Source organism: Meles meles, chromosome 2 (assembly GCF_922984935.1).
Source record: "Meles meles chromosome 2, mMelMel3.1 paternal haplotype, whole genome shotgun sequence".
Classification (NCBI taxonomy): Eukaryota; Metazoa; Chordata; class Mammalia; order Carnivora; family Mustelidae; genus Meles; species Meles meles.
The window spans coordinates 4,086,963-4,099,735 of NC_060067.1; the positions used below are offsets into that span (position 1 = coordinate 4,086,963).

The 12,773-nt window shown below is 35.3% G+C and overlaps 1 protein-coding gene across 3 annotated transcripts in view; it reads right to left on the bottom strand.

Annotated features, from left to right (window-relative positions):
• Window positions 1-12,773, bottom strand: part of BMP2K (BMP2 inducible kinase) — a 125,488-nt gene that overhangs the window by 61,189 nt on the left and 51,526 nt on the right. For all 3 annotated transcript variants that reach the window (XM_045998142.1, XM_045998141.1, XM_045998140.1), the window contains exon 3: window positions 9,651-9,756. In XM_045998142.1, the coding sequence (XP_045854098.1) occupies window positions 9,651-9,756 (106 nt within the window). The remainder of the gene's footprint in view (window positions 1-9,650; window positions 9,757-12,773) is intronic.

Below are 12,773 nucleotides of genomic sequence, written 5' to 3' on the forward strand. Positions count from 1 at the left end.
AAAGGAGACTCAGATACACAAGTAATAATAAATGACTGTTGCTTTTTGCTACTGAGTTTGGGATGTTTTGTTATTAAGTAAGAGCCAATAAGTAAATTATCCATGGAAATTTCTGTAAAACACTGCCCGGAAATAAAGCGCGTACACGCACGCTCTCTCTTTTAAAGTAGACTCCACACCCACCGCCCAGTGAGGAGTCCAACAACGGGCTTGAACTCAAGACCCTGAGACCAAGACCGAAGCGGAAATCAAGAATCAGGCGCTTGACTAAGCTACCCACACACCTAAACGTTCTTTTCATACAAAGTAGAAATAGATTCAAATTCAACTCGGATTCTGTAAGTCTAAAGTCTTACTTAAAGCATGTAATCTCTCTTTAACCTATATACATCAGAGTATTAGCAAATTAAGCAGTCTCAAGTCACGAACCTACAAAGATCTAACACTGATTACAAAAGATGACTGCAAACATTTCATACCTGAAACCATGATGGGGCATATCAGCTACATAACCCATTCTTCTACATCCTAAACAGTTTTATCCCTACCTAATCAAAACCAATGTACCTGATCTATATTTGTAACACTGACTGCCTTCCAAAAGCACCTTCATTCTTAAACAATTTTATGCAATATAATTAGCTTCTATAGAAGAAGTAAGGGTAGCGTAATTATTCTCCCATTCTCTACCCCTCCAACTCACTCCTCCCCCATGGGAAAAAAAAAGGAACTTATCTGACTCATCTGAGAAAAAGGAATTGAACATGCTCTATTCAGAGTCTCTGGATCCCTTCTCTAGGGTGTAATTACCCACTCAGAGGGTACATTCTGAGCTACAGTACATGCAGTAAACTTAGCTGGTAAAACATCTGAAGAAAACTTCTGACATAGAAAAGAAGGTGTGATAACAAACAGGAAAAAAAAAATCAGAAAAACAAAAACACAAGGAACAGAAGAAAACTTTTTAAAAACTCTAATTAATAACTACAGACAACAAAAGATTTACACCTAAAACAAGAGCAAGGTGCATTTAACAAAGAACAATGTTGAGAGAAGAGGAAGAGTTCCTGGAAATTAAAAATAACAGAGCACCAAATTCTATAGAGGAGCTGAAAGATATATTTAAGAAATGCTCCCAACACAAGTAGAATTTATAAAAAGAGAAGAAAAACAGAGGAACAAGGAATATGAAGGAGAGGGAAAAAATTGCCAAGAAATAAAGACAGCAAAATTGACCCATAACCAAGGCAATGTATCTGAGATTTTAGAATGCTGGAGATAAAGATCCTAACTGTCCATGGGAAAAAAGAGGTCACTAAAAAAAAAAAAAGACTGAAGAATCATAATGCATCAGATTTCTCAATAGTAGCAAATACTAGGGGGAAAAATGGAATAGCGCCTTCAGAATTCTAGATCAAAATTATTTCTAACCTAGAACACTTTCGTCAGCCAAATTAACAATTAAATATAGATGCAGAATAAAAATATTTCTATATATGCAAGGTTTCAAAAATGTTTCCCTCCATAACCCATTATCAAAAAGCTAATGAAAAATGTACTCTATTCCAAGGAGGTAGTTAAAAACAAGGAGAGAGGCATGAGCAGTAGGGAGCCCAAGACAGGAAGACAAAGGGAATTCCCAGAATGACAGTTAAATGCTGTTCAAAATTAAGCAGAACTGAAGTCTCCCCGAAAAGATGTTTCTATGGAAGAAAAACTAAAATTGACACAAGTATTTAAATGTTTAAGCATACTGTGTATAAAGATTTATAATTCTTTTGGGGAATATGAGGCTAAAATACTTATATATTGAGAAGGAAATTAGGCAAACGAAAAATGGAGTAATTATTCACTCCAGGAAAAGAATTTTAAAGTACAAGAAAGAAAATATAATTATAGACTATTAGATATCACAGTTAAATGACAAAATAATTTAAACACCAATTACTCATTTAATCTAAAAACAAATTCTAACAGTAAAATCCTCATCTTTATTCGGAGATACTTTCTAAAACATAAAATCAGAAAGAGCGCTAGCAAACTAATTCAAGAGTGTTCTCATGCCCAGAATCACATACTTCCCCTGATTTTCTAAGTTCCTTCTTTTTCATACCCCAAGGATCTCATTAAAACTACAGAATCTCCTCTACATAATTAAGTGGAGAAATATGTAACTAAATATGAGGGGAAATATGTCAAGGATTTTTAAAGTGAATGCCTCTGAGGAGAGGGATGGGGCAAGAGGATAATGATTTAGACATAATTTAACAAAACCCTTTGACTTTTTAAAACATATATATGAATTATACTTTGATAAAAATAAAAATTTCATGTGAATCAGCTTGCTACTTCAAACCAGATTTTAAAATTTAATTTTTTTACAACACAAAAGCATGTCTGCCTCAAAATATAGCTCAGGTCATACTCCTACTTTAAAATTTGTCCCCGGGAGCACCTGGGTGGCTCATTCAGTTAAGCGTCCAACTCCTGATTTTGGCTCAGGTCATGATCTCAGGGTCATGATCTCCTCATGACTCTCTCTCAAATAAATAAATATTTAAAACTAAAAATTTAAAAATAAAAAGTGTCCAAAAAAAACTGAAATTCATTTGGTTTCCCTTTTAAAATGTCTTCCGGGTGATTATTAATTAAACTCATCCAAGGTTACGATTATGCCAGATTCAATTATCTTTTCTTTTTTTTTCTTTTATACATATAATGTAGTATTTCTTTCAGGAATACAGGTATGTGATTTGTCAGTCTAACACAATACACACAGTACTCATAATACTCATATTACAATTCACAGCACTCACCATAGCGTATACCCTTCTCAATGTCTGTAACCCAGACACCCAATCACACACCTCCCCTCCAGCAACCCTGAATTTGTTTCCTGAAATTAGGAGTCTCTTATGATTTGTCTCCCTCTCTGGTGGCATCTTTTTTCATTCTTCCCTCCCTTGCTCTATAATCCTCTGACCTGTTTCTCAAATTCCTCATATTAGTGAGATCATATAATTGTCTTTCTCTGATTGACTTATTTCACTTAGCATAATTGTCTCTACTTCATCCACTTCATTCTAAATAGCAAGATTTCAGTTTTTTGATGACTGCATAGTAGTCCATTGTGTGTATATATATACTACATCTTCTTTATCCATTCATCTGCTGATGGACATCTAGGATCCTTCCATAGTTTAGTTATTAGGGACATTGCTGCTATAAACATCCGGTGCACGTGCCCCTTCAGATCACTACGTTTGTATCTTTAGGGTAAATACCCAGTAGTGCGATTGCTGGGTCATAGGGTAGCTCTATTTTCAACTTTTTGAGGAACCTCCATACTGCCTTCCACAGCGGCTGCACCAGCTTGCATTTCCACCAAAAGTGTAGGAGGGTTTCCCTTTTCCACATCCTCACCAACACCTGTCCTTTCCTAACTTGTTAATTTTAGCCATTCTAACTGACGTGAGATGGTAGCTCACTGTGATTTTGATCTGTATTTCCCTGATGCTGAGTGATGTTGAGCACTTTTTCATGTGTCTGCTGGCCATTTGGACGTCTTTGGAAAAATGTCTGTTCATGTCTTCTGCCTATTTCTTAATTGAATTACCTCTTCTCTGGCTCCTGAGTTTGATAAATTCAATACAGGTTTTGGATATTAGCCCTTCATCTGATACGTCATTTGCAAATATCTTCTTCCATTCTTTCAGTTGTCTTTTGGTTTTGTTGACTGTTTCCTTTGCTGTGCAAAAGCTTTTGATCTTGATGAAGTCCTAATAGTTCATTTTTGCCCTTGCTTCCCTTGCCTTTAGCGATGATTCTAGGAAGAAGTTGCTGCGGCGAAGGTCAAAGAGGTTGCTGCCTGTGTCCTCCTCAAGGATTTTGATGAATTCCTGTCTCACATTGAGGTCTCTCATCCATTTTGAGTCTATTTTTGTGTGTGGTGTAAGGAAATGGTACAGTTTCATTCTTCTGCATGTGACTGTCCAATTTTCCCAACACCATTTGTTGAAAAGACTGTCTTTTTTTCCATTGACATTCTTTCCTGCTTTGTCAAAGATTAGTTGACCATAGAGTTGAGGGTCCATTTCTGGGCTCTCTATTCTGTTCCATTGATCTATGTGTCTGTTTTTTGTGCCAGTACCATACTGTTTTGATGATGACAGCTTTGTAATAGAGCTTGAAGTCTGAATTGAGATGCCGCCAACTTTGGTTTTCTTTTTCGACCTTCCTCTGGCTATTTGGGGTCTTTTCTGGTTCCATATAAATTTTAGGATTATTTTTTCCATTTCTTTGGAAAAAAAAGGATGGGATTTTGATAGGGATTGCAGTAAATGTGTAGATTGCTCTAGGCAGCACAGACATTGTCACAATATTTATTCTTCCAATCCAGGAGCATGGAAGGTTTTTCCATTTCTTTGTGTCTTCCTCAATTTCTTTCATGAGTACTTTATAGTTTTCTGAGTACGGATTCTTCACCTCCTTGGTTAGGTTTATTCCTAGGTATCTTATGGTTTGGGGTAAAATTGTAAATGGGATCGACTCCTTAATTTCTCCTTCTTTTTGTCTTGTTGGTGTATACAAGTGCAACTGATTTCTGTGCATTGATTTTATATCCTGACACTGTACTGAATTCCTGTATAAGTTCTAGCAGATTTGGAGTGGAGTCTTTTGGGTTTTCCGCATAAAGTATCATATCATCTGCAAAGAGTGAAAGTTTGACTTCTTTGCTGATTTGGATGCCTTTAATTTCTTTTTGTTGCCTGATTGCTGAGGCTAGGACTTCTAATACTATGCTGAATAGCAGTGGTGATAGTGGACATCCCTGCTGTGTTCCTGACCATAGGCGAAGGATTCTCAGTTTTTCCCCATTGAGAATGATATTTGCTGTGGGTTTTCATAGATGCTTTGATGATATTGAGGTATGTACCCTCTATCTCTACACTTTCAAGAGCTTTGATGAAGAAAGGATGTTGTACTTTCTCATCTTTTGAGAGTATCAAAGAGTTCTTCTTTTCTTTTATTAATGAATTTTATCACATCGATTCATGTGCAGATGTTGAACCAACCTTGCAGCCTAGGAAAAAATCCCACTTGGTCGTGGTAAATAATCCTTTTAATGTACTGTTGGATCCTACTGGCTAGTATTTTGGTGAGTATTTTTGCATCCATGTTCATCAGGGATAGTGGTTAATTCTCCTTTTTGATGAGGCCTTTCCTGGTTTTGGGATCAAAGTAATGCTGGCCTCATAAAATTAATTTGGAAGTTTTCCATTCATTTCTATTTTTTGGAACAGTTTCAGGAGAACAGGTATTAATTCTTCTTTAAATGTTTGGTAGAATTCCTCTGGGAAGCCATCTGGTTCTGGGCTCTTGTGTGTTGGGAGATTTTTGATAACTCTTTAATTTCCTTACTGGTTATGGCTTTGTTCAGGTTTTCTATTTCTTCCTGGTTCAGTTATGGTAGTTTATACGTCTCTAGGAATGTATCCATTTCTTCCAGATTGTCTAATTTGCTCACAATATGTTCTTATAATTGTATTTCTTTGGTGTAGGGTTGTGATCTCTCCTCGTACATTCATGTTTTTATTAATTTAGGTACTTTCTCTTTTCTTTGTGTTAAGTCTGGGCAGGGGTTTACCATCTCATTAATTCTTTCAAAGAACAAGCCCCTAGTTCCATTGATTTTTTTTATTTCTTCTTCAATTTCCTGGTTGATCCATTCATTCTTTAATAGGATGCTATTCAGCTTCCACATATTTTAGTTCTTTGCAGCATTCTTCTTAGGATTGAGGTCTAGTTTCAAAGCATTGTGGTATGAAAATATGCAGGGAATGACCCCAATCTTTTGGAACCAGTTGAGACCAGGATGTGATCTATTCTGGAACTGTTCCATAGGCACTAGAGAAGAATGTGTATTCTGTTGCTATGGGATGGAATGTTCTGAAAATATCTGTGATGTCCATCTGGTCCAGTGTGTCATTTAAAACCTTTATTTCCTTGTCGATCTTTTGCTTAGAAGACCTGTTCATTTCAATGAGGGGGAGTGCTAAAGTCCCCTGTATTACTGTCGATGTGTTTCTTTGATTTTGTTGTTAACAGGTTTATATAATTGGCTGCTTCCATGTTAGGGGCATAGATATTTAAAACTGTTAAATCTTCTTGTTGGACAGACCCTTTGAGTATGATATAGTGTCCTTCCTCATCTCTTATTATAGTCTTTGGCTTAAAATCTAATTGATCTGATATAAGGATTGCCACCCCAGCTTTCTTCTGATGCCCATTAGCATGGTAAATTGTTTTCCACCCCCTCACTTTAAATCTGGAGGTGTCTTCGCGTCTAAAATGAGTCTCTTGCAGACAGCATACTGATGAGTCTTATTTTTTTATCCATTCTGATACCCTGTGTCTTTTGATTGGGACATTTAGCCCATTTAAATTCAGGGTAATGTTGAAAGACACGAATTTAGTGCCACTGTACTGCTTGTAAGGTGACCGTCACTGCACACTGTCTCCATTCCTTTCTGATCTATGTTACTTTAAGGCTTTCTCTTTGCTTGGGGGACCCCTTTCAATATTTCTTGTATGGCTGCTTTTGGAGTTTGCAAATTCTTTTAGTTTTTGTTTGTCCTGGTGATAGCCTAGCTGGATATAGTATTCTTGGCTGCATATTTTTCTCGTTTTGTCCTCTGAATATATTACACCAGTCCTTTCTGGCCTGCCAGGTCTCTGTGGATAGTTTTGCTGCCAGTCTAGTATTTCTACTATTGTAGGTTACCGACCTCGTCCCGTGCTGCTTTCAGGATTTTTTGTCTCTGAGACTTTTAAGTTTTACTAATAGATGACGGGGAGTTGAACTCTTTTTATTGATTTTGAGGGGGTTTCTCTGTGCCTCCTCGATTTTGATACCTGTTTCCTTCCCCTAATTAGAGAAGTTCTCGCTATAATTTGCTCCAATATGCTTTCTCCCGCTCTCTTTCTTCGTCTTTTGAGATCCCAATTATTCTAATATTATTTCATCTTATGCTCTTATCGCTCAAATTCTTCCCTCATGATCCAGTAGTTGTTTATCTCTTTTTCTTAGTTTCCCTATTCTCCATCATTTGGTCTTCTATATCACTAATTCTCTCTTCTGTCTCATTTATCCTAGCAGCTAGAGTCTCCATTTTTTATTGTATCTCATTAATACTTTTTTTGAGTTCAACTTGGTTAGATTTTAGTTCTTCTATTTCTCCAGAAAGGGATTCTTTAATATCTTCTATGCTTTTTTCACGTCCAGCTAGTATCTTTATAACTGTCATCCTGAGCTCTAGTTCTGACATTTTACTAATGTCTGTATTGATTAGGTCCCTAGCAGTTGGTACTGCCTCTTGTTCTTTTTTTCTGAGTTGAATTTTTCCACTTTGTCACATTGTCCAGAGAAGGAATATATGAACGAGAGAACAAAATGCTAAAAGGGTAACAACGAACCCAGAAAAATATACACTAAACAAATCGGAAGAGACCTGAAACCAGAGGGAAAAGAAAGGAAAAAAAAATACACACACACACATACATATGATCACATGAATAGAACAGAGCCACACACTTGATTTTGCATGTATTTTGGTCGGTCAGAAGAAACTGCCTCCCAAAATTTTAAGGAGGGAAAAACATATATATATACAAAATAAGGGTAAATACGATGAAGGGATGGACTATGGAATATGACTGTAAAGATGAAAATTTTAAAAGATTTTTAAAAAAGAATTGATGAGAAGTTGGTAGAAAAACGAAAGAAAAAAACCTAAGAAAAAAAGGAAAGGGAAAGAATGTGATCAGGCAGGAGAGTAGAACAAAGCCATACACTAGATTTAGGGTATATTTTGGTCTGTTAAAAGAAACTGCATCTCAAAATTTTAAAGAAAGAAAAAGTTGCAAGAAAAACGTGTGTGTGTGTGTGTATAAAAACATGTGTTTATATATATGTATATAAACATATATATGTTTTTCTTTCTTTAAAATTTATAAACTTATATGTTACATATATAATATATATATGTATACACAAAAAATAAGGTTAAATACAATGAAGAAATAGAATATCATTGTAAAAATGAAAATTAAAAAAGATTTTTAAAAAGGTATTGATAAGATATTGGTTAAAATAGGAAAGAGAAAAAAGTAAAAAAAAATAGAAAAAGAAAAAAAAGGAAATTTTTAAAAATTTAACTTTGAAAGACTAAAGAATCATGGGGGGAAAGCCATGAATTCTATGTGCTATGTTCCCCTAGCACTGGAGCTCTGCAGTTCTCACTGATCAGTAATCTTGGTCTTGGCTGGATGTTCCTACTGATCTTCTGGGGGAGGGGCCTGTTGCAGCGACTTTCAAATGATTCACGTCTCTGCACATCCTACCCTCCAGAAAGTGGCCACTTTTCTGTTCACAGAATTGCTGCTATTCTCTTCTTTGATCTCCTGTTGAGTTTGTGGGTGTTTAGAATGGTTTGATAACGATCTAGCTGAATTCCTGGGACCCGATAAAGTTAAGGTCTCCTACTCCCCTGCCATCTTGCTCCTCCCAGACTCAATAATCTTTAAAAAATTAGCTGAGAGCTATCTTTACAGGTAATCAAGGGCTACTCTATCCAGCTAACAGCACCACAAATGCTAGAACTCAGGAAAGTGCAGTAAATAACATCAATATCTTCTCCTTAAAGAGATCACATTTTATAGTATAAAATATAAATAAAATAAACATCTAATTTTTATATTATATATGGAAATAATTTACAAGTATAACATAATAGATATTATAATACTGATTCACTTCATTTTCCCCATCCTTCCCTCCTTACAAAACTACAGTAAATGAGATTGTATTTTCTCCATCACCATCGCCAACCTCCTCTTCCTCCATCACTCAAGAAATGACAAGTGTTCCTAATATAATTAAAAATCATCACTGTCTTACAAGAATCTAAATATAAACCAAGGCTCCCTACAGCCAAAATTGCCAGATACAGTCTGATTTAAAAGAAGAAAAAAAAAAGTCAAGTTTACTGGAAATGAATTAATTGCCCCCTCCAAATACATCAAATTAAAAAGTTTTAAAATTATTATTAAGGCATACTACACCAGTAAATATTTCTTTGAAACACCATGATTTCCAAATAAAATATAGTTTTTAACCTTCTGATGTTTACAAAAGAACCCCAAAGACTATGTAAGTTTATAAATATTATAGATCAAAATGCAACTAGATTTATTACATTTTATATATATTGAAAATTAACATGAGAGAGTGCTGGAGAAAATCTTACAACACTGGTAGTGATACAGTATGCTCTCCTTTGCTGGGGTATAAAAGAAACACACAGGGAGGATGATGCATAACTGCTCTTCACCGGCCTGGATTTCTTGTTTAAACCAACAGCATTTTTCTAATTGTCATTTACATGCTCCTGTCATCACTGCAGCAACGATGACTAGATTTTAAATATTTCTTAACAGCATTCCTTAATTAGATAATTAAAGCTGGGATTACAATAAGTGTCTAGATCAGAAGACAACTGACCTGGGAGAAACCAAGACACCTAGTAAACCATTTTAAGGACAATTTTTTTTTTTTTTTCAGTAGAAAACAAATACAGAAAAATACTTACCTCGACAATATTCCATTAAGATAAGCACTTCCCATACATTATCACTAATTGAATTAACAGCACAGTCCAAATAACTCACAATATTTTTGTGACCAGACAGCTCTTTCTGAAAAATAATAATTGAAAAACATACATTTCCAAGCTCTACTAGCAATGGTTTAAAGTCTAAATTAATATATTTAAAGAGTTAAAGTAAATTAAGCATAAATATGGAATCTGACATATTTCAAAAAGGTTTCTACAGTTTCAATGAAAAGTTTCCTTACATGTGCCTGCCATTTTCTAACAGGCAAATACTCAATGAACACTAATTTTTAAATTCAATCAGGAAGAAAGAGATGGTTCACTCAAAACCAACAGTCTCCCAAAGTGTGCATGATAGTCCTCTGGGACTCAAGAATATAATACCAGAACTTTTATTTATTTTTAGCTAAAAATATTTTTTAATTAAGCTTAATATTTATGAACAATTACACTCTAATTTGTTTTCCCTGCAATATACTACAATTTATGTGTACTTAGTTAAGTGGATTTATGAATGTATATATTTTTAACTAAATAACCTACAAAACAAACAAGTGGCTAAAAAAAATTCTATTAAGAAACCACAGGTTAAATATAACACTAATAATACAAGTACAAAGGGAATAATAACGGGAAAATGGCAAATCTGACACTTTTGTTTCTGGGAAAGATAATGATCAGCATCTAATGAGGTTCAAAATAATCATCTAGGTAGGTCTGGAAATTAAAAAATGATTATCAACAATACTTTTTTAAAATAAATTTACATCCACTATCATTAATAATAACCCCAATTTTAACCATGTAATTTGGAAGCTGTACATGTGACTGGTTCATAAATACGCAAATATAATAGTAGATGGGCACCAAAAAGAGTTAGAAGACCACTGTTGTAAAGCACGAATCGCCCTAAATTCTGTGTTCAAAAGTAGAGAATCTGAGTTTTATTGCTACTGATGATGACTATATTTTACAGATCCGAATTACACAAATTCTACTGAAAGGAAGAATTATGGTACACAGTACCATGTCTAAACTCAAGTTCAAGAACTTAGTCTAAGAACGCCAATTATTTGGGGTAAATCTCTTCACCCTTTCAACTGATAGCTTTTCTAACAGGCTTTTAAAAACCAAGTCTCAAAGCCTAGTCAATTCTAGTCTAACTAGGGAGTAGGGAGAATAAAAGCAGAATCAGATAACTCCTATTGTATAAGTGTACCTATCTCTGAACAAAACGGATCAAATTATATGTTGCTAACAATGTTGATGTAAAGTAGGAAATCTCTAAGCAGCTGAAAGTAGCAATGATATTAGCAAGTGTTTGACATGGATATGGAAAAACTAGAATTCCCATACACTGCTGCTGTGAACATAAAAGGTTCAACTGCTATAGAAAAAACAGTTCAGTGGCTCCTAAAAGTTAAACACAGAATTACCATAACCCAGCAATTCCACTCCTAAATACAAACTCAAAAAACTGAAAACAAATAAATAAATATATATACACACATATTCATTCACAGCAGCACTATTCACAACAGCCAAAAAGTAGAAACGGCCCAAATGTCCATCAATGTTTGTTTTTTTTTAAAAAGTCCTCAAAAGATGAGTAAACAAACTGTGATAGACAGTTAGATACACACATACCAGGGAGATGAACCCAAAAACATGCTAAGTCAAAGAAGCCAGCACAAAAGGAAACATATTGCATGACTCCATTTACATGAAATATCCAGAACAGGTGAATCTACGGAGCCATAACACAACAGGTGGTTGCCAGGGCTTGGAATAAGGCAGGATTGGGAGCAACTGCTTGCCAGGCAGGGTTTTTTTTGGAGTGATGGAAAGATTCAGAACTAGGCAGAGGTGGTGACTGCACAACATCATGAATGCACTAAATGCCCGAAGTGTTTGCTTGAAAACAGCTGACTCTAATAAATAAATAAATAAAACAACTCATTTCATATCATGAAATTTCATTTCAATAAGACAAAAATTTTAAATATATATTAGCATTTGATAAAAACAGTAGGTGAGAGGAGGGGGAGAGCAGAAGAAAAAGAGAAGAGGAGGAGGAGATGTGAGAAAGAAGATGTGGAGGAAGAGGGGGAAGAAGGAGAGAAGAAAGAAGAGATGGACAGAGAAGGACGGGAAGAGGGAAAGGAAGAGGGGGAGGAAATGGGGGAGGAGAATGGGAGGAAGAAGAGGAGGACAAAGATGATGAGGTGGAGGAAAAGGTAGAGAAGGGGAGGAGAGAGGATGAGAAAGAAGTGGAGGAAGCAAGGGAAGGATAGGGGAGAAGGGGAGGAAGAGGGGAAGGAGAAGGAAAAAGAAGAGGCAGAGGAAGAGGAGGAGGAAGAGGCGGAGGAAGAGGAGACGTAAGAAAAGGATGAACAGAGGAGAAGGAAGAGGAGAAAAACAAGAAGCCATCCAGAGCACTGAGAATAAGATAACTTGGAAAAAAAGAAAATTTTTATTTTGTACATTTTTTAACTGTTTAGTTAACCAAGTTACTGAAATTTCTTTAATAATCTACTAAAATATTTTTTATTTTTCCTAACATTTAAAAAGAATCTTTCCCTTATTGGAGGTTCTCTTTCCATATATTGTAGAGTACACCTCCCCCCCAAAAAGTAATAACAATAAACTTAAAAACATGATTTTAAAAATGAAAAGCAAGACAAAATGTGGAAGACAAACACATTCCACTGAACGTGTTAAACACCATGGGGAAGGTAAACACCAAATTCAAGACAATGGTTTCTTTTTGGATGAGAACAGCAGAGGGATATGTCTAGGAAGGAATATACAGAAGGCTTTAACTGCATCTGTAAAATTTTAATTCTTAAGTTGGATAGTGCATAAACTGGTACTTATTACATAATTCTCTAATTTTTCTATTCTCAAAATATCTTATATTTCATAATTAAAATGTATTTTAAACAGAGAGGGAAAAAGAAAAAGCAGAGTACTCTGCCCACTGAACTACAATAGGACAGAGAGGATGAGGAGTTGACTACAGTGACCTGAAGAAGGACTACGAAGAACGCACTGCAAAGGTTTTCTAGACGTGCATAAGCCAGTAAGCAGCCTGCCTAA